Source organism: Odontesthes bonariensis, chromosome 5 (genome assembly GCF_027942865.1).
Source record: "Odontesthes bonariensis isolate fOdoBon6 chromosome 5, fOdoBon6.hap1, whole genome shotgun sequence".
NCBI lineage: Eukaryota > Metazoa > Chordata > Actinopteri > Atheriniformes > Atherinopsidae > Odontesthes > Odontesthes bonariensis.
Genome location: NC_134510.1, coordinates 18,248,890 through 18,275,794, shown reverse-complemented (window position 1 = coordinate 18,275,794; position 26,905 = coordinate 18,248,890). Strand labels below are relative to the sequence as shown.

General features: G+C 42.8%; 2 protein-coding genes across 3 annotated transcripts; both read right to left on the bottom strand.

The window, feature by feature from the left end:
* LOC142380708 (uncharacterized) lies at nucleotides 1-26,905 on the bottom strand. The gene is made up of 9 exons (XM_075466607.1): nucleotides 26,619-26,905; nucleotides 25,908-25,962; nucleotides 20,320-20,396; nucleotides 20,004-20,138; nucleotides 19,557-19,706; nucleotides 19,292-19,346; nucleotides 18,762-18,945; nucleotides 1,467-1,537; nucleotides 1-992 (listed from the first exon to the last, which is right to left on the bottom strand). The coding sequence occupies exons 1-9, from the start codon at nucleotides 26,903-26,905 to the stop codon at nucleotides 51-53; spliced, it is 1,956 nt and encodes a 651-aa protein (XP_075322722.1). The 3' UTR covers nucleotides 1-50.
* On the bottom strand, nucleotides 11,058-12,466 carry LOC142380707 (uncharacterized). 2 transcript variants are annotated; one of them, XR_012769865.1, is made up of 3 exons: nucleotides 12,444-12,466; nucleotides 11,947-12,229; nucleotides 11,058-11,747 (listed from the first exon to the last, which is right to left on the bottom strand). XR_012769865.1 is itself a non-coding variant. In XM_075466606.1 (2 exons), exons 1-2 carry the CDS (start codon nucleotides 12,247-12,249, stop codon nucleotides 11,103-11,105), a joined length of 948 nt encoding a protein of 315 aa, XP_075322721.1. In that variant the 5' UTR covers nucleotides 12,250-12,415; the 3' UTR covers nucleotides 11,058-11,102. The 2 variants fall into 2 exon arrangements, 1 of the variants encoding a protein (XP_075322721.1); XM_075466606.1 differs by lacking the exon at nucleotides 12,444-12,466 and having other exon boundaries at nucleotides 11,947-12,415.

The following is a 26,905-nucleotide window of genomic DNA, read 5'->3' as shown; positions in this document are numbered from 1 at the left end:
AAGTACCTTTGATATTTTCTCTTTCTTTCCTAATCCTTGTCTTTTCTGCTCTACTGCTCATCCCCATTGTTTCCATTGACTGTGACATCTTTGTAGCTGGCTGAACCTATCTTTCCCATCTCTGCCTCCATCTCCACTTCATGAGCGCCTACACTCATCTCTCCATTCAACTTGCTCTTTTCTTCTCCTTCTCCTGACTCTATGGTGGCTTCCTGTTTTGATTCTTTCCCATCTCCCTCTTTGTTACTCTTGCTAATACTACTTCTACCATCTTCCCCTTCTTTTGTCTCGTTATTTGACTCAGTGTTGTCTGAGTCACTGCTGTTTTCTGCCTCTTTCTGTTCCTTCCCTGCATCTACATCCTTAACGGTGTCATTACCATTTTCCTGTCTGTTACCACTGTCTTCCTCTTGGTTACTGTTGCTAATACTACTTCTACCATCTTCCCCTTCTTTTTTCTCATTATTTGACTCAGTCTTGTCTGGGTTGTTGCTGTTTTCTGTCTCGTTCTGCTCTGTCCCTGCATCCACATCATTAACGTGGTCATTACCATTTTCCCCTCTACCACCACTGTCTTCCTCTTGCTTGTCTTCATCTTTACTTTTGTCTGGCTCCTTCTCAGCCTCAGTGGACGTATGGTTTCCATGCTCTTTCTCTTTATTCTCCTGTGTCTTATCACTGTTAGGACTGCCAGCTTCCTGCTCCTCACTCTTATCCTCCTTCTTGCTCCCATCTTTGACCTCCTCTTTCTTTTCTTCTTTCACTTCCTCCACCTTCTCCTCACCTACTTCTGTCGCTCCTTTTTCATCACTTTGGTCATCAGCTTCTTTCCTTTTTTCTTCCTCTTTTTCACCATTTGTCTCCATGCTTTCCTCCTTGTCTTCTTTGCTTGAGGATGCATCCTCCTCGGTGGTGTTTTCAGGAGCAGATTCTTCTTTCTCTGCAGCTTTTCCACTCTCGTCCTCTGCGGCTTTTAGATTAGCATCAGATTTCTGTAATACAGTTATACCACAGAATCATTTCTTCAGCTTAGAATATTTTAACGAGCAGTATGATTTGACTGCTTACAAAAGAAACCTCTGACTACCTCCCTTCTTGAAATGCATTGACTGTGCTGTTGGTCAAATTGACAATTCTGCAGGTACACATCTTTTTCAAGACATATGTGGTATGGAAATCAATAATTAACCAATAGCAAAGACATATTTGAGCCTCCAGATGTCTCAAAAGTACATCAAACATGTATTAATTTAATTATTTGTTAAATACATGATTCTAAACTGTGTACCATTATGATTTTCTACAATTTATCTTTTTTTTTAAAAGAGCTGAGTACTTAACATTGTCAATAAACATGAAGAATTTGCAAAAAACAGAAGTTATGTCAAACAGAACGTACACCTTCAGTGCACATTTTGTCCCTGCAACAGCCTCTCATGCACAGAACAACATACTCATGTTCATACCTCTTCAACTATATGGTCTCGGGGGTTTTTTCCATCCGTGTTTCCTTCATCGACCTTTGGCTCTGCATCATCTGGACATAGAAAGTAAGACTGAGCAAATGGGTTACTTAAATTTTAAGTAAAAAAGTTGAAAGAAAATAAATGTTTGTGTCTGATATTGTGTCTATATTGATTGTTGGGGCCATTGTGTAATATGTGGCCAACAAGTGTGATAGTAGACTTTCAGGACAACATCAGATACAACTGAGAAATACTGTAAAGGCAGTAAAGTAATAGGATTCAGTTTTGATGGCTTCTAGTCCTCTACTGACAAGTAAAAAAATAAAAAACAAATTTTCCTTGTTAACATGTCCATAAAATTTCTGTTTGTATCTGCAGAGCAACACCAACAGCCTCAGAGAAGTGAGGTCAGGCATCGTGTATGTAAAAAAAAAAAACATTGAAGGAGCCAATTCTGACCTGAAAATGTCAAATTTTGAGGAACACACACAGATCTTCAGGGGATTAATAACAGCTTGAGTGGGACAACAGATTAAACACAGATTGCACTGTTTCAACAAATGACAAATGCCATTCCTGTTGTTTAAAATCTCCAAAAACTCCATTCTATTAAATGTAAATTAACAGTTTAATCATTTCTTCACATATACATTTGTCATATGTCACATTCCTCAAGTTACATCAACTTAATTACCTAATTTTAAGAATCCACAGAATCTGTCATAGAAATAAGGAAGCTTTTGTTCAATATCCAGTGAGGGACTTGTTGAAATCATTCCACTCAACAGCTGTACACACACACACAGCACATGACTGACACCTTGTGGTAAAGGGGAAAAGCAGTGTCTTGCGAGTAAACAACTTTCACCAGACAATGGAGCTGCTCAAGATAAGAGACCAGCTCATTTAGTGATTCAACATCCCATTGGATCAATTACAATGCCTTAATCATCATCCCTGTAGATGCCATCCTAATAATCAGCAGGACTGTTAAATTAAGGTAGAGCACATCTCCATACACAAAAGTCAAGGTCCACACCACAGGTGTCAGTGTTTAATGATTATTCCTTAAACTGATTAATTACCTCAAAATGTAACATACTAATGGACAAAAAGATAAAGACAAAATGCTTTTTTTTCCAATGAAATATCCTAATTAAAAACCTGCCATCTCTAAACAACCATAATGTGACACTGTGAGTCCTGATATTCAAATGAGGGTCTCATACTGCAGCTCAATGCACACACATTTCTATTGAAGCTATCAGCTCAGTAAGGCAGGTTTGTCAGAGTTCAAAATGAATATAGGGGCTTTTCAGTCTTCATGTGAGCATGAGCATCAGAGGCTTTGGAGTAATTAACCCTACACATCACAAGAGGAATACAACTACACGCTCTGATAAACAATGTAATTACACACTTGTTTAGAAACACTGGATGTGACTGAACTTTCCAATCAGAAATAAGCACAAAAAGACTATGAAAAAAAAGAAGTGTAATAATTAATGTCTTTAATATGAGTTTCCCTTTCTACACATTCTAGTTAAGGAAGAAAAATGACTTGGGTAGAGATTAGAAGAGTTTATGGAGACATTTAATGCATTTCAAATGCAAAACTGATTGAAGTTTAGCCATGGTGGGAGATGAAACGTTATGGTAATAATAGCGGACCTCTTTAAGAATATTTTATGGAAATCACCCGCATTCATTAAGAGCGAGGGCCGAACGACTGAGAGTGAGCAGTAAGCAGCATAGAGCTGCTACGACTCTAAACATCCTAACGTGATTTGAGGATGAGGCACTGGCTCATGAAAATGCTAAATCAAATTAAACACAATATTTATAGTATCTGCTTCTTGCTCTTGATTAAATCCAGTAGAGTTGGGTTCTGGCACTGTAAATGATTGGACCGTTTGAAGTATGAGTATGCAAGTAAGTGTATGTGTCCTTTTTTCAAAATTTCGTAAGCAAGCAAACATATGCACACATCCCTTTTTATACCGCTGGTACAAAAACAGACAAACACACCCGCATTTCAGGGCTACAGCTACATCTCATCCATCAGCACGTGGTACAACAAGGATGCAGCTGTAAGTGGGTGTAATTACTCATATAAATGGCTCTTACTGCCATCGTCCTGGAAGGTAAAGTTATAAATGACTGTTGTTCTATGGAAATGTAATAAAACGCAACTGAAGATGAAGTAGCAGCTTAGAAAGATAATATTGAACTGTTTCCACACAGACCCTCATTTTGTGACCTAATGCTGCTTGAGTTTTGCTCAGGTGAACCATGAACCTGAATAGCAGTTGACAACGCGTCACATGGCAAGTTTCTGTATTTCTTTTTCATTTTTCTAAAATGAAATCCCTGCTCAGCATAGGTAAACAGGTTATTTATGTGTGTAAGAGATTGCTGTAAACTTTTTCCTTAGTTTCATTGCAATGAATCTAAACTTAGTTTGGAAAGTTGGGTAACGAACCAGTATGAGCTCAGCTTTTCTTTTGTCCCCCAGATATAGAAAGATACACTTTAATATCGTCTTTGAAAGCTTTTCACCTCCCATGGGAACATTGTTTGTGACGCTGACTCCACAGGACTTCTAAAGTACAACGTGGGAGGATTTTATTTTTATTTTTATCTTATTGAGAATGTATGTGTGCTTCTGTGAAGTCACCATTCGACTTTTTAATGTTGGGGAAATCGTTTACTCTGAAAGGCTATGTCATTTTTTTCAGGATCAGAAGGTGCTCCCAGGTTGGTGACACCCTGAAAAAACAAACCAAGTAAACAATAAATAAATGATTTTTTTAAAAAAAGCCTTGAATAAAAGAATGTTTGCATCTAACTTATAGGTGATTAATACTTCTCAACAATGCTTCAAAAAGTTTTTGATCCAGAAAAAGCGCGAAAAACCGAATGCGCTCAAGTAATGCCCGCAGCTCCTCTGTCCCTCACTAGATTTGTTTTATTTTGCCAAAGCTAAGAAATGCAGAGCAAAAAAAAAGCCAATCAATCACCACAATTAGATACACATTTGTTATTACATCCTTTCTGTTTCTGATATTCATCATGAGACGCGCAGGCTTTATAACCCCTGACGGGCTGACATCTGCCTTACGGGCATGCTGGAAATATGTGCTGCTGTGAATACTTTGAAAGTCATGGTCTATGAAATGGCTGCGTTTTATGATTCTATAGAAATACAAGTTACTGCTTTGCATAGTGCGATATGCTCCAAAGCATTAAAAAAAAAAGAAAAGAAAAAAAAGTAGACACTGCTTCTACTTTCGATGAATTAGCTTTGTAGTATAAACAATGATACTGTGAAATGCCACTTAATGTACCTACATCACTCCATGCAATGCTCTATTCTTTATACTTTATACCTACTTTATATCATCATATAGTGCAGTATATTGCATATTTACACCCAGTGCATTTAATCCACTCAGCACATGCCTGAGTTATAGTGCGGTGTAAAACAACATGGGTAGTAACTCTGAATGCTAATTATGAAACATTGCCACTCAGCAAGTGTGCTCCAGTCACTGATCAGGGTCCTGTAAAAACATTTAACGACTGTATGGCCAGCTATCACAAGAGAGGCCCGATTGCTGTTGAGTTTATAGTGATCTGACACGGAGAAAACAATCCAGCTGTTTAGTGTAAAATGTGAAAAACCTGATGAGTGGACACTTTGCTGCTGCATCTCTCGTTGTCTCTTGCTAATGCTTGCAGGAAATATGTCCTCGTGTAATTCACAGCTGTAAAAGACGCCCATATGTGTATGAGACACTTAAATCTTTTCACTTTCGGTTGGTGGGACATCTCCACTCTGAGATTCATTAAATGCAGTATTACTGATGATGAATATAATTTGCATTTATCCAGTTTGTGAAGCATTTATCAAGTTTTCTTTGCAACATGCCTCTGAATAAGTAAGTGCCATGCACTTTCTCTTTAGAGGACCTTTTAAATAGTTTAGAAAAAAATCCTCATATCTACTGTGGTATGCAGCACTGTGCTTAGATGGCTTTGACATTAAATCAAAGGAAAGCGCTGCTTAACAATGTTGCAGTCAGACAGACAGAGTAATATTTATAAAGGTCATGGCTACAGCTTAAATTTTAAATAATTCATGGAGCTTGTTCTCTCTCTATTTTCACAGATGCCTGAAACCTAACAACACAGTATCTTCATTATATGAATTCTCAGATCTGAATGGCCTCAGTTTCATCACTTTTTTATGAATACATATTACATTATGGATATGTTTAGCTCTCAACAAAGCAAAAAACAAAAACAAACAAACAAACAAACATGAAAGCACGTTTTAAAATGCTGTGTTTATATGAAAATGTTCTAAGTCAGCTTCAAAACACTGAATTCGTTTTTAATGATTAAAGCAAAACTTCGAGTCCTGAAGCTTCTGCATTGCGCCAAATGTGTTGTCATTTGCATCTGATCTCTACACCGTTAAGAGTGCATTATTTCAACAAAAACTTTTCTAATCACAGAAATTATATTTGGAAATGTATGCTGAACTGCAAAAGCTGACAAACAAAAAACACTTTGCTCTCACGTCACAGCAATTTCAGACGCTCTCCAAAGACATGATGTAAGCCTCAGCTATCCGAAAATGTCAGTTATTTACTCTTGCCATTTAGGTTGTATGTCAGAGCGGTTTCAGTGTTTGAGGCTGATATAAACCCCGCAGATACTGATGCTCCTATCGCAGCTGCTCAGACGCGCGTCTTCCGAGCTCAACCAACACGAGCAATGCAGACTTGATTTGAGGTGACAGACATGAGGGAAAATCGCGTCGTCGAAAGTGTCACATATTACCCTAACCTTGCACTTTGTATGTCACAGCCAGTACCGTTGTATGTCACAGCTGAAACACTTGTTAGCAGATTAATGTGGCAGATTAGTACTGCAACCCTGCTCTTTAATCCAGTAATCCTGCATCAAAGAGTCATGAAGAACCTCTTTCTGCTGTGGTGAAAAAGAGGAAGATGAAAGGGATGGAAGAATGCATGCGGGATAGATGAATGTTGTCTGAAATGTGACATATGAGTCTATACAAATGCACATAAAAACAGGCAATACACGCATAAATATACTAAACCCAATGCACACAAACCACTCTTTCTTAGAACTTTGCAGTTTTAAAAGCATCTCCTTTATGTGTTGCCATCTTTCAGCCTTTCCTGATTAATCTCCTTTTTCTTTCTTTAACGTGGGCACAAGATTTAGGACGAACAGCCTCTTTATATATGTCTATTGCCTCCTGATGCTGTTTTGAAGCCCATTTCACCCTGACGAGCAATATAGATACATATGCTAACAGGGCTAATTCCTCTAGGCAGAATCACATTTTATGACACCAGAGTAAGAGGCTTGATCTGGCTGGATGGCTTATGAACACAGAGCCAAATGCGCAAACACAAACTAACTCACACTTGGAAGTCTATATTTCTGTCTAATTCACTATAGCAAATAATATGAAAAATGTTTTCATTTTGAATTCTATTTTTCAAACTGACTTCAAAAGACTTTTCAAGGAAAATCGTGGGAGGGAGGAATAATGCGCATCCTTCACAAAACTTAAATTGAACTGCTGCACTCAGAGATGAAGCCTGCCTCATGAAAAGGAGGCAACAGGCTATTCAGAGCTTGAGGTTTTGTGTAAACTGAACGCCCTTGAGGTTTCAGTGCAAGCACTGATTGGGCTGCATGGGTTATTTGGAATTCACCATCTTGTATGTGTTAAACAAAAGGCACAGTCTACCATGTACACTGAGAGTACACAAAGGTGTTCAGAGCTGTTCCGCAGGTGCTCGCCTGTACGTCAATAGCACGAGAGGCAGACCGCAGACTTGCTGTTGTACAGTTTACTGTAAAGCGGTTTGATGTCTAAATTTTAAAAAGCAGCTGCTTTCCTCATATTGCTGGATTTCAAGCTGCAAGGATTTTTATTGATCCCAAAACTTCTCTTACAATCCATCATCAAAAAAACTAGCAAACTGCCTTGATTCCCCCTGCATGGCACCCCAGCCACCGTAAGCTATGGTTTTTGATTAATTCTATTAAAGCTGCAGTCTGCAACTCTTTTTCAAGCATAATGCCTGGAACTGTCCGGGGATTCTGAAAGTAGTACATTAAATACCCCAATACAAAAAAAAAAAATTCTCTAGGTCCCCTATATGTCCCGCTAGCTCCCTCCAAAGCCAGCAGGTTTGTTTACAAAATTGCAGACCGGACCGGTAAAAGGTAACCAATCAGGTTACGAGCTGGGCTCTGCTGCCTGTCAATCACCGATTGTGCACGCGCGATACAAGTTAGGCTCGTCCCCACGCTTATTTATCTGGACTATTGAACTTCATTATTGGCTAGTCTACTTACTGTGTCTTCCATGATCGCAAATGACAGGTGAGTTGATGAATGAGGAGTCGTGTACGCGCATCTGGCGTGCACGTAGACGTGCACGAGTTCTCATGTGTTTTGATGGGGCGGGACAGGAAGTTGAATAACTTTTTATTTTTCGGTTAAAAAATAAGCATTTCTTGCATTTTGCGACTACGGAGGTCACCGTTTTCAACTTCAAGCGTTCTGATAGATCATGTAAACTCTTAAAATGTCAAAAATTAGGACTTTATGTATGACAACAACAAATCCTGCAGACTGCAGCTTTAAAGAGAAAAAGTATACAAAATAGCACTTATTGTAAGAAGAACATTTTATTCCTTTTTTAAAAAAAAATTCAGTTCTTAATGAAACTGAACAAATACAGTGTAACGTGCTTCTGGTTTTAATTATTATGCTCCCTCACTGATGCACACAAGGAGGCAAGGACAAGAAAAGCTGATTATCAGTAGACCCCCGTCTCTCCCGCTGTCTTTGCTTTTCCTGTCTCTCCACTTGTGCATACCTGTCTGTCAGTCCTTCCCTCTTGAAGCACAAGGCTCTTTTGTTGATTTTCCGAGCAGCAATTTGGCCCCAGCAAGGGGCACAGGCAAGTAAAAAAAAAAAAATCTGCTTTGATGACTCTAAATGGAGAGATTATCCAAATGAAAGGCAATTATCCAAACCCCACCCATCACCTCTACCCTTCAATATCTCTCTGCGCCCTTTTTTTTTTCTTCCCCACTCAGCGCTCACGCTCTATCAGCTCAGGCTATTCATCATATTCACTATTCAGTTTGACTGGTATTCCTTCTTCCTTTCCCTTCTTCTTCCTCATAATGCTCTTCTGCTCTGCCTCCATCATGTCGACCTTTTATTCCCTCTTCTTTAACCTTATCTTTTATCTTTACCTCATCGCCTGTTCAAATGCATCCTTTTTCTCTCCCTCTCCTCTTTCCTCTCCTACTCCAACTGTTATTACTTTTCTTTTTCCTCTCAAGAGAGCCATTAACTGAATTGGTCGCAGAGGCCCTTTAAAGAAGAGAACACTGATAAACATCCTATTTCTATTTTGAGGTAAGCAACAACTGCTAATTACCACCATACAAACTGAACACAAGTGTTTTCAATGGCAAATGCTAACTCTGGCCAATTTGGACAAATTATTTACCAAGCGTAAAGGAGCTTCTGTAACTATGTTGGTTGAAGCAGAAGACAGGCAATGTGTCTTGCTGGTTCAGTCTTTTAAGCCAGATGTCTTTGTTATACCAAGTTCAAATTCATTTCATGACCTTTGTTGCATGAGTTGTCACATCTCCTCCCTCTTGTCCTTGCTGTCACTCACCACCGTGTTCACTCTAATGGAGCAGAAAAGTTAGGAGCCTCACAACACACCAGACTGAAGCTGCTGGAGTTATGCTCAGTCCGGCTCCCAGCAGCTGATAGACAGTGAATAATGGGTACTGGTATAAAAGCACACATACACATGCACTCTCATACTGGTACCCTCCCTTTTACAAAGAGAGGGAACATTTCAAATTACAGAATCAAAAATGTCTTATTTGTCTTTTTAAAAAAATTTTCTTTAGTATCCCTATCATCTGTTCTCACTCCCTCCTTCCTCTACCAAAAAATACATAAATAATGACATGACACCTTTATAATAATCTTTTGTTTGTGTTCCAGTGTTCCACATCAGAGATCTGAAGTGTGGCTTTCATGCTGTGTTCTTTCCACAGCCTCTGCCAGTCTGTTAACTTTCTGGCCGGGTTCCTCTTGGCACCAGAGCTGAATGTGTTTACCTCATACCCAGCCAGGGCAGGATTTCTCAAAGGGAAATTAACACCAAAAAACACCTCTGCAATGTTGTGAATCACCATATTAAAGTGATATAAACACTGTGTTCCGACTGAGAGGCTAAATACCAGCACAATCCTAAACTTAGCTGAAAGGCTAATGGGTACAGAAATAATTAGTTTTTGGTACACCAGTGGGAAGCTTTGACAGAGGCGAAATTTAAAAATAATACTGAGGCATTAGTTTACTTTGGGAGAGGCAATAAACTAAGTGCCAGAGATGCCTTTAAAAAATCTCAAGCTGTGGCTTCTTAGAAGAAAAGGGACTCAGCACCATGGACAGAGACAGACTAACTGCCACAAATAAATTATATTGCACTCACAATGTCCTGCAACGAAACAAAAAAAAAAAAAAAAAAAAAAAAAAAAAAGTAAGGAAACTATCGCATCTTGTTAACATGACAGTATTTGGAAGAGATTTTAAAGGTCAAACAGTAGGGGAACGCACAAGGAAGTGAAGCATTCACAAAGCCGGTCAAACAATCTTGTCATGTGCCTGATCTTGTTTTTCGTGTTGTCTGTCTGTTAATTCAATTTTTGCTCAATGTCACCCAATGTGACCAATAATTCAGCATGGTTTTCTGTGCCTGGAATATAACATGCCAAACAATTAGATACAGAGGATTTTGAGGGTGGTATGATAGATACAAATGCATGCAGGCGCACACAGACGGAGCTAAACACACAACTCAAACACACACACACACAGATACATAAACGCACACATGCTCCTAAGTCCTCTCTTTTGATGCAAAATGCCAGCTCCCCTGAACCACAGACACAATTCTCCACGCACCTCGGAGCTTCTGCTCTCAACTCTCCTGCCTGATAAGAAAAAAAGAGGCAACATCTATCATGTACCACAAGATGATGTCATGGGGTTCGAACAGCAGAAGGAGCTACTACAAGGTAACCAGCATTCTGCAAAAAAAATAAATAACATCCCTTTAAAGAGTATTACAGTTTTTGCCCGTTGCTTGAACACATTTTGCAAAACTTCGCTCATTGTGCCAAAACTCTACACTCAAGCAAATAAGACACAACACTGGGAAATAAACCATTCACATCTGTGTCAACTTGAAACTCTGCTATCAAAACTTAACAATCCTTTGTCAAAATGTCACTCTGATGACAAAATGATACCCACTTGCATCATATGAATACACTTTCAGAGCAGCAGCAACACACTAGTCTACTTTATATAAAACACTGCAGTCTTTCGTTTTCACTGTTTTTATTCAGTTCCACAGAAGGCACTTTTTCACAACAACAAAATGAAATAGTCAATACTAAATACTCTATACCAAAAATAAAAAAAACCAAACAATACACTATCGTAAACAAAGAAAAACTGAATTGTGCATAATTGCGCTCATGGATCCTGCCGTCTGTTGGGGTCGGGCCACAGGATCTCATCGACATCACAAGCGATGTCTTCTCTTGCCAAGCATCGCGGGAAATATCGCCTTGTGTGCCTAATCCAGCCATTGATGGACCTTACGGCAATGTCTCCGCAGGCCTGTTCCATTGCCTGCAGAAGAGGCATGCGGTCATGTGGTTGGCGGTCATATACCCGCCATCTCCAAGCTGAAAAAAATTCTTCAATGGGATTTAGAAATGGCGAGTAAGGGGGCAAGTACACAACTTCAAACTGATCATGATGGGCGAACCAGTTCCGGACCAGAGCAGCCCGATGGAAACTAACGTTATCCCACACAACAACAAACCTGGGCTGCTCTGGTCTGTTCTGTACAACCGCATCATGAAGTGTATCTAGAAATGTTATGATGTGTTGCGTGTTATAGGGACCCAGTTTGGCATGATGGTGCAGTAGCCCTTGAAGGCTAATGGCGGCACACATTGTGATATTTCCCCCGCGCTGCCCCGGGACGTGCACAATTGCCCTTTGGCCAATTATATTACGTCCCCGTCGTCTATTTTTGGTCAGGTTGAATCCAGCCTCGTCAATGTAAATAATTTCATGAGGCTGTGCAGCTCCATCCATGTCCAACATTCTCTGTAACAAAAAATACATATTGTGGATGGCATTACTCAAAGCACACAACTATAGTACTACACATACAGAACCGCCCCACTCCACCACACAGGTGCCTGTGTAGCTTTCTGAATGTATCTATGTGGTACTGAGCCAATGGTACATATTCACTGGACAGCACCCATTCTGTATTGTAAATGTAAAGGACTGTTACACTTACCTGTACATATAAATGTCGAAGTCCTTTGACCCTGACACTGTTCCTCTGAAATGGGACCCTGTACAGTTGTTTCATGGTCATGTTGTGCTTTACTAAAATGCGTCGGATAGTGGTTATGCTAACTCGATTGACATTGTTGAACACTTCCTCATCTGCAATTATTTGTTGCTGTAGCTGGTGGAGACGGATTGCATTGTTTGCTCGGACGAGGTTCACAATGGCAAGTTCCTGCTGTTGAGTGAACAGGCGTTGGCGTCCACCCCCAGGAGGTCTTCTAGCCGTTCTGTAGAAAAATGCAACCATAAATTTTAAGTACTGTATATACTGTACTTTACTGTTTATACCATACACAGTACTGAAACATCTCAACACGTTATCACGTTATGTTTCTCAAAACTAACACAACACAAAACATCAGCCACCATGCAATACAGTACATGTGATATGGTAATGTGATATGGTACAGTACTGAGTAGAGTAGAGAGTTGAAGACATACCTGTTTTCTAGTCGGAATGTCCCAATTATGGATGCAACCGTGAAACGGCTCAGATTAGGATGGACTCTCTGCCCAGCTTCCCTTGCAGTCAGGCCATGATTGATGACATGGTCCACCAAAGTTGCTCTGATGTCATCAGAAATTATTGTCCTTGCATGGCCTCTTCGACCTCGACCTTGACCTCCGCCTCGTCCTCCGCCTCGTCCTCCGCCTCGTCCTCTGCCTCTAGCTCTCCCTGCCTCCATGCTTGCAAAGTTCTCAAAATGGCTTAACTGAGGCCTTTTTGTAGCTGGCTGATTGGTGTTCAGTTTTGTAATTAAGTATTTTCAGGTGTGTGTCCAAGTGTTTTCAATTACCCAGTGTGTTTTGTATTTTGAATAGATGTGTTTTCCCAATGGTACCCTGAGATTTCATTTTTGAACGAAGTGTCTTATGTATGAAATAGTGTGTAGTGTTCAGGAGCAAGTGTGTTGCAGAATTGCAACTAAAGTGCACAGAGGCGCTTTTGTTTAAGGCATGGTTACACTTTGTTTAAGGTATAGTAACAACAACTTCAAGTTATGTTACTTTGGTTTAAGCATGTGTCTATAGTGTTCAAGCAATGGGTAAAAACTGTAATTGTGTGCTTTTAGTGTCTTATACACGTTCACGGAAAACATATGTTGTTGTTCAAAACGAACAAAAGCTAGACCCCATCCCCACCAAGCACAAAAGACTAACGCAGAGTTTCTGGAGGACAATTTCAGACTAACATAAGGATCACAAGCCCAGAGGATGATGTAATGTGTTTCTTGTAATAATGGTCAATGTCATCATGCTAGACCTACTTTCAATATTTCAGGCTATATGTTTTGCAGAGCAACAGTGCCACTATGTGGGCATTTAACTATGCAGCAGGTTACATAAGATGTCAAAGAGACTACATTACATCATTTGTTGGTTTATACCGGTAATCTTAACGGCATATTGTAAGGCATGAGATGGTCGCTGTTTATGGGAGAAGACAGTTAGGCAAAAGATAAATGACCAGGCCGAGGGGTTGATACAGTATAACACTTTGGCAGTTATCTTTCATTTATGTCTTTGAAAAGACACTTTTCTCTTCAAAAACTATACAAAAAACACACACACACAAAGCATCTTCCTCTTGCAGTGACAGCATATAGTGAAATATAAAATAAACAGAAAAGATGTTGATATTGTTGAAGAAAGGTTAAACCAGTGTTGCTTTTTTTTACATAAATGAATTCAAAGTGCATAAATGTACAGATATGCATTGCTGGAGGAGGCTAAAGCTTGAAACACAAATGAGAGGAGCCTTTCAAGTATAAGAGTATCCCTCTGAAGGCCAAAGGTTTGGCCAGGCTTAAAGTGATACTCCGGAGTAGATTCAACCTGGGGTCATTTGAACCGTGATATCCAGCCAAGTAGCCAACCCGCAGTTTTTTCGATATTGGCTGAACATCAGCTGAGTTACTGAGTTATCCCGAATAGCTTCGTACTAGGGTTAATGGATCCTGGTCCGTATCTCCAAAATTACCACACTAAAATCACATGCCATGACACCAAACTTCTACAGTAGTACAAATATGGTCTGTACTCACAAAGCGATGCATTTGGAAGTTTGAAAATAGTCCAGGAGTTTATTATTATTATCAACACAAGCCTGATAGCTTCTCTGCAGCTAAAGCTACGTCGACGTCACTTCAGGGAGCTGGGAGCTTCAAAGTAAGATGAGGGTTGATCTACTACTGTAGACAACAAAGTATATGCTATATTCTACATGTTTTTTTATGAATTTTTATGTTGTAGAGTTGTGAAATTATTTTATCAATGGAGAAATTGAGCAGCCTCCCCCTTGAGCTGTCACCTTACCGTGGTGGGGGGGTTTGCGTGCCCCAATGAGTCTGGGAGCTATGTTGTCTGGGGCTTTAAGCCCCTGGTAGGGTCACCCATGGCAAACAGATCCTAGATGAGGGACCAGACAAAGAACAGCTCACAAAACCCCTGTGATGAGAAAGAAAATTGGACACCGTGTTCCTTCGCCCGGACGCGGGTCACCGGGGCCTCCCCCTGGAGCCAGGCCCAGGGGTGGGGCCCGCCGGCGAGCGCCTGGTGGCCGGGTCTGTGCCCGTGGGGCTCGGTCGGGCACAGCCCGAAGAAACGACATGGGTCCCCCTTCCGACAGGCTCACCAACCGTGGGAGGGGCCATGGGGGTCGGGTGCAGTGTGAGCTGGGCAGCAGCCGAAGGCGGGGACCTTGGCGGTCTGATCCTCGGCTACTGAAGCTGGCTCTTGGGACGTGGAACGTCACCTCTCTGCTGGGGAAGGAGTCTGAGCTGGTGCGCGAGGCTGAGCGGTTCTGGCTAGATATAGTCGGACTCACCTCGACGCACGGCTTGGGCTCCGGAACCAGCCTCCTCGAGAGGGGTTGGACTCTCTTCCACTCTGGAGTTGCCCGCGGTGAGAGGCGTAAAGCAGGTGTAGGCATACTTATTGCCCCCCGGCTGTGCGCCTGTACATTGGGGTTCACCCCGGTAGACGAGAGGGTAGCCTCCCTCCGCCTTAGGATGGGGGGACGGGTCCTGACTGTTGTTTGTGCTTATGCACCGAACGGCAGTTCAGAGTACCCACCCTTCTTGGAGTCCCTGGAGGAGGCACTGGAGAGTGCTCCTCCGGGAGACTCCCTCGTCCTGCTGGGGGACTTCAATGCTCACGTGGGCAATGACAGTGAGACCTGGAGGGGCGTGATTGGGAGGAACGGCCCCCCCGATCTGAATCAGAGTGGTGCTTTGTTGTTGGACTTCTGTGCTCATCACGGACTGTCCATAACGAACACCATGTTCAGGCATAAGGGTGTCCATATGTGCACTTGGCACCAGGACACCCTAGGCCGCAGCTCGATGATCGACTTTGTAGTCGTATCGTCGGACTTGCGGCCGTATGTCCTGGACACTCGGGTGAAGAGAGGGGCGGAGCTGTCAACTGATCACCACCTGGTGGTGAGTTGGCTCCGCTGGTGGGGGAGGAAGCCGGTCAGACCTGGCAGGCCCAAACGTATTGTGAGGGTCTGTTGGGAACGGCTGGCGGAATCCCCTGTAAGGAGGAGTTTCAACTCCCACCTCCGGCAGAGCTTCAACCATGTCCCGGGGGAGGTGGGGGACATTGAGCCCGAATGGGCCATGTTCCGTGCCTCCATTGTTGAGGCGGCCGACCGGAGCTGTGGCCGTAAGGTGGTCGGTGCCTGTCGTGGCGGCAATCCCCGAACCCGCTGGTGGACCCCAGTGGTGAGGGAAGCCGTCAAGCTGAAGAAGGAGTCCTATCGGGCCTTTTTGGCCAGAGGGACTCTGGAAGCAGCTGATGGGTACCGACAGGCCAAGCGGAACGCAGCCTCGGCGGTTGCTGAGGCAAAAACTCGGGCTTGGGAGGAGTTTGGGGAGGCCATGGAGAACGACTTCCGGACGGCCTTGAGGAGATTCTGGTCCGCCATCCGGCGGCTCAGGGGGGGGAAGCGGTGCACCGTCAACACCGTGTATGGTGAGGGCGGGGCTCTGCTGACTTCTACTAGGGACGTCGTGAGTCGGTGGGGGGAATACTTCGAGGGCCTCCTCAATCCTACCGACACCCCTTCCGATGAGGAAGCAGAGTTGGGGGGCTCGGACTTGGGGCCTCCCATTTCTGGGGCTGAGGTTGCCGAGGTGGTCAAAAAACTCCTCGGTGGCAAGGCCCCAGGGGCGGATGAGGTCCGTCCTGAGTTCCTCAAGGCTCTGGATGTTGTGGGGCTGTCTTGGTTGACACGCCTCTGCAGCATCGCGTGGACATCGGGGGCAGTGCCTCTGGACTGGCAGATCGGGGTGGTGGTCCCCCTCTTTAAAAAGGGGGACCGGAGGGTGTGTTCCAACTATAGGGGGATCACACTCCTCAGCCTCCCTGGTAAGGTCTATTCGGGGGTACTGGAGAGGAGGATCCGCCGGATAGTCGAATCTCGGATTCAGGAGGTGCAGTGTGGTTTTCGTCCTGGCCGTGGAACAGTGGACCAGCTCTATACCCTCCGCAGGATCCTGGAGGGAGCATGGGAGTTCGCCCAACCGGTCTACATGTGTTTTGTGGACTTGGAGAAGGCGTTCGACCGTGTCCCTCGGGGACTCTTGTGGGGGGTGCTCCGGGAGTATGGAGTGCCGGACTCCTTGATATGGGCTGTTCGGTCTCTGTATGACCGGTGTCAGAGTTTGGTCCGCATTGCCGGCAGTAAGTCGGACATGTTTCCTGTGAGGGTTGGACTCCGTCAGGGCTGCCCTTTGTCACCGATTCTGTTCATAATTTTTATGGACAGAATTTCTAGGCGCAGCCAGGGCGTTGAGGGGGTCCGGTTTGGCGACCTCAGAATCGGGTCTCTGCTTTTTGCGGACGATTTGGTTCTGTTGGCATCATCAGGCCGTGACCTTCAGCTCTCACTGGAGCGGTTCGCAGCCGAGTGTGAAGCGGCTGGGATGACCATCGGCACCTCCAAATCTGAGACCATGGTCTTCGGCCGGAAAAGGGTGGAATGCTCTCTCCGGGTCGGGAACGAGATCCTTCCCCAAGTGGAGGAGTTCAAGTATCTCGGGGTCTTGTTCACGAGTGAGGGACGAATGGAACAGGAGATTGACAGGCGGATCGGTGCGGCGTCTGCAGTGATGCGGGCTCTGCACCGGCCCGTCGTGGTGAAGAAGGAGCTGAGCCAGAAGGCAAAGCTCTCGATTTACCGGTCAATCTATGTTCCTACCCTCACCTATGGTCACGAGCTGTGGGTAGTGACCGAAAGAACGAGATCGCGAATACAAGCGGCCGAAATGAGTTTCCTCCGCAGGGTGTCTGGGCTCTCCCTTAGAGATAGGGTGAGAAGCTCGGTCATCCGGGAGGGGCTCGGAGTAGAACCGCTGCTCCTCCGCATCGAGAGGAGTCAGATGAGGTGGCTCGGGCATCTGGTGAGAATGCCTCTTGGACGCCTCCCCGGTGAGGTGTTCCGGGCCCGTCCCACTGGGAGGAGGCCCCGGGGAAGACCCAGGACACGTTGGAGAGACTATGTCTCTCGGCTGGCCTGGGAACGCCTCGGGGTCCCCCCAGAAGAGCTGGAGGAAGTGGCCGGGGACAGGGACGTCTGGGGAGGCCCCGGGGAAGACCCAGGACACGTTGGAGAGACTATGTCTCTCGGCTGGCCTGGGAACGCCTCGGGGTCCCCCCAGAAGAGCTGGAGGAAGTGGCCGGGGACAGGGACGTCTGGGTCTCTTTGCTCAAGCTGCTGCCCCCGCGACCCGATCCCCGGACCAGCGGAAGATAATGGATGGATGGATGGATGGAAATTGAGCAGCCTTGCTTTGTTGTCTACAATAGTAGATCAACCCTCATCTTACTTTGAAGCTCCCAGCTCCCTGAAGTGACGTCGACGCAGCTTTAGCAGCAGAGACGCTATTAGGCTTGTGTTGATAATAATAAACTCCTGGACTATTTTCAAACTTCCAAATGCATCGTTTGGTGAGTACAGACCATATTTGTACTACTGTAGAAGTTTGGTGTCATGGCATGTGATTTTAGTGTGGTAATTTTGGAGATACGGACCAGGATCCATTAACCCTTGTACGAAGCTATTCGGGATAACTCAGTAACTCAGCTGATGTTCAGCCAATATCGAAAAACCTTTGGGTGGGCTACTTGGCTGGATATCACGGTTCAAATGACCCCAGGTTGAATCTACTCCGGAGTATCACTTTAAGTGGATGGGGGTCATGGTGACCCTTGGCCACTTCTTTGTCCTGCCTCTGTTAAACTGCATAATCACAAAGAAGTGACCCTTGGCCACTTCTTTGTCCTGCCTCTGTTAAACTGCATAATCACAAAGAAACGATTCTTCTTTCAGTAGTCTATTATTGAAACATACCATGTCCTTTTGAGCAGGAAAGATTGTTGAATGAAATTATTATTATTATAACTATGGCTGATTATACTTATACAATTAATATCTATCATAAATATATGCATAATTTCACTGATATGAAATGCTTTCCAATGTTTTACTTGAGTGACTATGAGGATATCTAAAAAACAGGCAAATCAAGTCCTTGGACCAGGGATCCTGCAGAAATGTACTGCCGTGTTTTTCTTTGCTGTAATACTAAAAAAATATATTATAGATAAAATATGAAAAAATAAAACACTTGATTCTGACGCTGCACCGAAGCCAGAGTCATAACAGCACTGTCAGAGAAATTATAGATACACGCCATTACTATGAAGACAGATTGATTGTTTTTTTTTTCTTGTTTTTTTTTGGGGTGTTACCATTGTCAGATGTGCCAAGAGTGAAGCTTTGTCCACTCTTCCTCTTCCTAAAGGAGAAGAGGCTGGCCTGAGAGATCTCCCTTACAATTGAAGACAGGTTTTCCTTGCTGCTGCCGTTGCAGTTTGGAGGCGAGGCCTTGGACTCCCCATCTCCACTGTCACTGCTTCGAGCCATGGACTTACTCTGCGGGAAGTGGAGATCAAATAAAGTAATTTAGAAACTTAGTATAACTCAAGGCAAATATTAAAGGCATGTTCATCTGTTTGTCTGATGATTATGGCCTACAGTTTTTAGAGTTTTATAAGAATTTAAAGACTTTTGATATTTTTGAGGTATTTATTTTGTTGCCAGCCATCCTTAACTAATGTTAAGAATATAACAAAATCAACAATGAAGGAAACCAAACGCTTCCTCTCACATCTTTGCACTGTTATCTGATGATTGCTTTGCAGGCTGATTGACTTCACTCCAATTGTGGGGTTATGAAACACCAACTTTAACAACACAAAACATTGCCTCCAGTTCTTACTTCTCCACTTTGTTTTGAGAATCTGTAGATGGGTGGTAGAAAGTGCGCCTTCATCCTGTAGAAAAAGAAGACACAAAGGAATTTTATTTACATGCAGTTCTGATTTCACAACACTGATGCCTGAGACAGGCTTCTAGTTAAGAGTACTTTATCTCATCATACTACAGTCCTGTGACTGATAAATGTCAAGTTTGAATTTTCAGTCAAGTTGTCATTCCTCTGACAGCATGTGAATTTAGCAGATTTTCCTAATTGCCAAGCTTACCCTCTGACTCTTCTTGTGCCTCTGGGCTTTGTGAAGAGAAGGTCACTGTATGGAAGCTTCTTGAATTTTTCTCTTCCCACGGCCACATAGAGCTGGCCGTACTCCAGCTGATTTCCGTCAGTCACCTGGTGGCCTTCATAGGTGTAGAGACTGCAACACAGAGAGGGAAACGAAAAAGACACACTGGAGTTATCAAATGGCCTCGTTATCGCAATGTGCTGATGTAGTGAGTGGGTCTAAATATAAAGCATCCTTTTTGAAATTGTATACAGCATACAGCAAGAGCAAAAGGAAGAAACAGGAATAAGTGGTGGTTTTTCAAAGACGCAAATGTATGCATCCAGGTATTAAAGGGCTTGATGAGATCATCTGACATAACAGAATAAGTTGTGTCAGAAACTCCGTAAGCAGATACACTACATTTGTGCAGTCGGAACAGTGCCTTACCTTCGCACACCTCCCAGTACTCTCAATCCCATCTTCTCTGTGATAATCTCCAGTATTCTGTCAAACTGACCTAGCACCCTCTGGTGGATCAGCAGCCTCACTGCAGCGTTCAAGACGTCCCCATTTGCTACCACGCTGCGCAAAAGAAATACACATAGTAATACCAGAAACACTCCAGTTTGGTAGAGCCGAAAGGCATCCTATCTGTCAAGAATCTACATGTGAAATTATTTTCCATTTATCAAAAGATCTTAATTGTGAGGTTGGTATTGTGGCAAAAACACTGTTGGTGTACAAGAGGGGAAATTCAACTCACAATATTGTGCATGGCTCCTTAATAGGTTTCAGAAATCGAGCTGACACGATGATTCTGTTCTGTGGCAGCGGTTTGGCCTGAAAAGAGTAAAAACTAATGTAGAAAAACATCAAAAGGTACATATTTTCGAAGATAGATTAAACCTACATGGCACAGTGTACATCTGGGGTCCGTTTCACGTAGCAGGTTCAACCAACTCTGAGTCTATTCCTGATCTCTGAGTTGATCTACTCTGAGATAGAAAACCCTGAGTTTTCGGTTCCAGAAACGCTGATTTGAGCGAGGTTAATCAACTCTGAGTAAGTTCACCTTGAGTTTTGTGTGTGCACCACAACTTTAAAAAGCCAGCATCAATGGAGCCCCGATTCGACGAGTCACCTTGGCAACGGGGAAGAGGAGGGGCTACGTTTTTCACCAACCTCGAATTGGAAATCTTAAAGGGTTAGTTCGCCATTTTGCACATTAAGCCCTGTTTTTAGGTAGTCTGGGGTGAATTATAGATGTTCTGATCACAATTTGGACATTTGGTGCTGAACGGAGCATTTAGGTATCCACTGCGGCAGCCCCCCCACCTTTGCATTGAGTCAATGACCACTCAAGCAAACAATCATAAAACGGCATTAAACTTTCGTTTGCAGAGACATGAAACTCACCGTGTGGTCTGTGGTGGACAGCGATACGTTGGCTCGAAAATCACCGCGAAATACGCTTCCAGAGAAATTATATTACCATTATTGTCCGTCTTCATTGATTTGTATTGTACACAAACAACGCACTATCGCCACCTAGTGACTGGATGTCTTGCATGTACGATTTTCGGATCAATTTCGGGTCAATTTCGATAAATTGACCCGAAAATCGCAGCGAAATGTGCCTTCTAACAGTTGTTTTAGCATTTGATGGACCTATTTTTCCGGACACCGTTGAATAGCAGCAGCAAGACATCCAGCCACTAGGTGGCGATAGTGCGTTGTTTGTGTACAATACAAATCAATGAAGACGGACTGGTAATATAACTTCTCTGGAAGCGTATTTCGCGGTGATTTTCGAGCCAACGTATCGCTGTCCACCACAGACCACACGGTGAGTTTCATGTCTCTGCAAACGAAAGTTTAATGCCGTTTTATGATTGTTTGCTTGAGTGGTCATTGACTCAATGCAAAGGTGGGGGGGCTGCAGCAGTGGATACCTAAATGCTCCGTTCAGCACCAAATGTCCAAATTGTGATCAGAACATCTATAATTCACCCCAGACTACCTAAAAACAGGGCTTAATGTGCAAAATGGCGAACTACCCCTTTAATGCGCTCATACGGCGAGTTTCAATACGTTTTTAGAAATAAGTGCAACACCGTTGCAGCAGCAAAAGTGTAAGTTTAAATGTAGTCCTTTGCAATCACAATAATATTACAGGGAAACTGCTTGAATGGTAGCCCATTCATTTACTTAATTTAGGTGCAATCTCGTGGGGGAGAAGCGCTCTTGGCAGCAGTTTAAGATGAAATATAAAAACATTGTTCAAACAGGTGAGACCTCGGCATGGAGGTACCTCATTTTAATCATATTTTCTACTATAAAGTAAATATTTAGTGGCTATTTGACTGTGCAGTTATTTTAGTCCCAACATAATGCTGTTTTCACACACATAAACTATGTCTTCTCATCTATATCATCCATCCATCCATTATCTATACACCGCTGAATCCGTCAGTCGGGTCGCGGGGGGGCTGGAGCCTATCCCAGCGGTCAATGGGCAAGAGGCGGGGTACACCCTGGACAGGCCGCCAGTCCATCACAGGGCCACAAAGGGACAAACGAGACAAACAACCATGCACACTCACAGTCACAATTTAGAGTCATCATCTATATCATCTTCTGTTAAATACTTAAGCCTATTTAAACTAACACAGACTTCTACTGAGCCAAGAGAAAGAAGGCAGATGCCCGTAAAACGGGTGGTGGCCACCACCTCTAACGGGAGGCCAGTGGCTGAGGGAGTCCCCGGAGGGAATCCACCCCCAAGACACGAGTGCCTTTATAAAATATGATAGGCCTATATATGTCTTCTTAAGCCTATTCATACAAATATTTATTTGTCTTTTATGTCTTTTTTTTCTTTTGTCCCAACACATTCTGATGGTGCCGCTCAAAAAGATGATTGTCTGTAAATGCAAAAATCTATGCGCGGTCTGATAACCATCTCCGACGAATATTTATTTCTCTGCGCAATAATGCTGCACCTTCATCCACGGGATCGTTGTCAAAAGGACATGTTCGTGAAAAAAGTTCCCTCCTACTGTGCCTAATGGACTTCTAGAAGTAGAAGAACTCGCTCTGCTGACTGAATGAATGAGGAAATCAAATGGCGTGTGTGGCTGAAAGAGGGCGGAGACAGAAAGAAACTCAAGGTTTCTTGAATAAAACCTGGTCCCGACCAGGTTAGGTTCAGAGAGTCTGTTACTCCGGTAACTGACCATGAGGTTAAGTTACCTCTCTTTGTGAAACAGGCTAGAGTTACCCCTCTTTCTCAGGGTTGAGTTACCTCCCTTTGTGAAACGGAAAACTCAGGGTTTCCCTCATTTCAGGGTTAACCTACTCAGAGTTTTCACTAAACCTGCTACGTGAAACGGACCTCAGGTATGGGTAATGAAGCTGAACGTGTTGATACATTGCTCTGTAGTGATAACAGGGAACTGTTTAAAGCTTATTTATGCTTATTATGATGATCAGTTTGCCCACTTTGGGGTTTGGAAGGACAGTTGGAGGCTTTAGGGACGGACTCGAGGGACTTTTGCTTTAGGGGCTAAAAAAAAACAATGAAGATAATATTGTCCAGCGGGGTCAACATTTAAGGTAATCCTAGATTCTAAATATAGCTGTTTGTTCAGGACAGTTAGCGGCATTATTAATGTGCAACCTCTGGAGTCCAAACTGCTTTGGGAACCAAAGCCACTGGTGGGAACAGTTGGCTGCAGCAACCGGTATAACTTTCTTATTGCAGACAACAATGTGATACATTTAAAAATCCATTCTGGTACAGCATTTTAGTAAAACATGGTACACAGATTGTGTTACATCAAAAGCTTTTCCCCATAAAGGTGTAAGAGAGGCCGCTATTTTACTCCCTAACAGAATCTGTCTCTGATCTCTTTGACACCAAAAGAAAGAGCCCTTTGTGATCTCAAAGGATCACAAAGGGCTCTGCCGGTCCTCATCCCATAAGACCAGCAACCCACTGTGACTCTCAGTAAGATGTGGATAACATGAAAAAACAAGTTAAGAGTGGGGACATATTAAGTCTTCTGGGGTTTCTGTGTGCAACCTAGCAACTGAATTGGGAGACCCACACAAAAAATTCAAAAACCTATTTTATACTGTAGAACAAAAAGTGAGACATAATTCAGAGCTGTACCAACAACGAGGATGAAAGTCAGTATCAATCCAGCATATACACTACATAAAAGGATACAATTTTCATTTTCAACCTTACTCACTCTGGCAACAAAATTGTAAATGACGCAAAGCATTCTTGTAATTTAAAATGCGTTCTTATTCACATGATGGCTGAAATAATACACAATCTTTACATTTGCTGCTTGTTAGTTGATTCAACAACACTATTAGCCTTTTCAGCAAACAGTAAAACCACAGAGACATACATAACCCACTTAGCTAGTAACCGGTGCAAGCCAGGAACAAACAGAAACGATTGAGGCATGGCAGTGTCTAGGGAGCTATTAGACATACACATTTGTTTTTCTATTGGCAGATATTTTCATCTTTGAACAAAAAGTTTCCTCAGTTTGTTTTAATTTCCCTGTAGACTTGGTGACGAACAAACCAAAGGAAAATACCTTGTACTTTCACTGGAGTTCATATCTCCAGTGAAAGTACATGCAAGGTTAAACTAAATGTATGAGTCAGTCCTCCGAATAACAGTCTCACAACTTCTGTGTGCAACAAGTTACTATATTTTGGCTGAAGGTGGAAATCACTACGACCAGTTTTTATCTCAGTTTAGGCAACTACAGGCAAAACATTCTAAACTAATATAGTTATCATCATATACAGGGGTGTTTTCTAACCACAAGGTTTGTTTTTCTTTTTTGCATACAGCTAAAAGTTTTAACTTCCCTCATACTTAAATGCACAAAATATCTGCATCAACAAAAGACTTTCCAGTAGTGTGCTAATATTTGTTAAAACCTACATGTCTGCTTAGTACGGACCGCCTAAGAGAACGTTGCATCGTAAGGCACGGGACATCCATGGCAGCAACATTAAACTTTAATGAATAATGACCTGAGTCAATAAGGACTAAGAAAAAATTGGTGATGAAGGATAAGAAAAAAATTAAGAACATTCTCTGCATGATACTGGTAAATGTCAAGACACATAAATAACATCTGACTAAAATGATCCGGAAGTCTCTAAGGTTTTCTGCATTGCTAATACGCATCTTTGCTTTGCCCAGATTAAAATTAATTTAAAAAAAAAAAATAAAAAAACTTGCAATTCCACTTTGTGTGGAAAGATGACCTGCAGTTGACTTTCAAAACAAATCAGCTTGTGGGCTACCTGACTTTCAGCAGCTATCACTTCGGCTGTGACTTCATGGCGAGTGATTAAAAATGCATTGTAAGAAGGGATGATTATGATCTATAAATCAATAATGCATGGCAACTGAGACAACAACGTGTTTCCTCACTGGCAACAACACAGGAGGAATGGTTAGCATCACACCTCGCATCTTAATAAAATCTTCACACTGTTTTCCTAACTGCTCACGTATCTTGGATTTAGTGATGGGTTCAAATGTCCAAAACTTGGATGAAGCAGATATGTTGGGGCTGAAACCCTGCCTCAGAGACAGAGCAAGTGGAAACTTCCATTCAACTGTATGTAAAAGGGCTTTTACTTATAAGGCTCCACAAATGCAACTGAATGATGTATTCTTGAAATATTGAAAAACATCTCAATGAAAGATGCGGTGTTTTGCTTTTTTGTGTCACATGATGAGATCTGTTTACTTTCTGGTTGCATCATGTGTAGAGGATGGTTGCATCAAACTCATGGTAAATTAAAGCAGGTTTGCATAGAGAGGCACACATGTCATGTTTTCCTTCTGATATTCTTTAAATGGGGAAAGACTTATTGAGCTGACCACTTGGTCACTGTGAAAACATTACTGAGTCATGCATGTTTCTCCACAGGTCAAAACTGTGGTCATGACACAATTCAGGGGTTAAGAATTGTGAGATGGAAACATGTGTGCAGGGTTTTTTTTTTGTGTCATGTATATCTCCAGTGAGTCCACAGTAGCGGACTAAAACCATATCTACATCATCACGCGGTGACATTACGAGTGGATGATGCACTACACATCATTATACGAGCTGTGTTGTCACAGAGACATCGGGAAATCTGGGTGGGAAACTTAGCAATGGTGCAGTTTTTGAGCCTATTTTGTGAACCTGCAGCCTTTTGTGCTTTGGATGAACTAGCTATTAAAAGTTTTGTTTGTCCATAAATTTGACATATAATTTTCAAACTTAAAGCTGGCTTGCTTTTTTACCACTCCTGTCTTACCTGTACTGGTAGAGTCTGCATCATCCTCTTCTTTCTGGATCCAATCTGCAGATAACTATTAAAAAAAAAAAGACATCACATTAATCATACAAAGTATAGTGATGTATTTGTGATCTATGAGTCACATTACGGGGGCAATAAGGGGGGGATAAGGGGGCAACTTTACAGTAGAAGTTGACAACCATATTAATGGGACAACGTCAATGATGAAGACTGACAGCAGCCTGACAGTATGCAAACTCCATCCGTCCACAATATCTTCCAACTCTATTGCTTCAGTACTGCACTCCATTCATACCTGAATGCACAAATCTCATTATCTTCTGCATAAGTCCACTTATTTTTAGAGCATGCCTCTCTGCAGGACTGATCGCATTTGCATCACGGTGTGACTCAGAACTGCTGCAAAACTGTCGAGTCACATTAACTCCAAGACCATGACACAGTCAACAGGTCTAATGCCTATAAGTGCCCGAAACGATTTGCAAGTGAACCGATGCAGATTTTAATAACTTACTGTGAAATATGTAATTGAAATCCAACAGAGATTCCAAATACAGAAAGCTAGTGATTTCCTGCAGCTAATAACAGCGTGTAGATAACACAACGTATAGGCTATGTGTCAATCCCAGGTCATCGTCATTATACTTAGGCAGCGTCACTGTGAAACAAAAACACTTGAAAAATGGACGCAGCAATACTTATTCTTACTCCAGCTTTTTGAATCTTTCCTTCCCAGCAGCGACGTACTGCTCCCCGCTCTGCAGGTCCTCCAGACAGTCCACCTTGTGACCTCCTCTCGGCGTGTAGATGTTTCTCACCGCTCCAAACGGAGCTTGTATCCCGCCGGTCACCTCTCGTAGCAAAGTCTCAAAGTTGCACACCCTCTTTTCGTTTATCACTATCCTGCGAGCCTCGTAATACGGGTCACCATTTCGAAAAATGAAGACATTCTTCACCACGGGCTGCGAGAGAAAGTTTGGCTTCTCTGAGCTCAT

Coding starts and splice junctions, on each gene's coding strand:
- LOC142380707 (XM_075466606.1), bottom strand. CDS start 12,249: ATGGTTGCATTTTTCTACAGAACGGCTAGAAGACCTCCTGGGGGTGGA. Junction 11,748..11,946: donor TTCGACATTTATATGTACAG/GTAAGTGTAACA, acceptor TTTTTGTTACAG/AGAATGTTGGACATGGATGG.
- LOC142380708 (XM_075466607.1), bottom strand. CDS start 26,905: ATGAGCTCAGAGAAGCCAAACTTTCTCTCGCAGCCCGTGGTGAAGAAT. Junction 1,538..18,761: donor TCTTGGCACATCTGACAATG/GTAACACCCCAA, acceptor TTCTATGTCCAG/ATGATGCAGAGCCAAAGGTC. Junction 993..1,466: donor GAGACCATATAGTTGAAGAG/GTATGAACATGA, acceptor ACTGTATTACAG/AAATCTGATGCTAATCTAAA.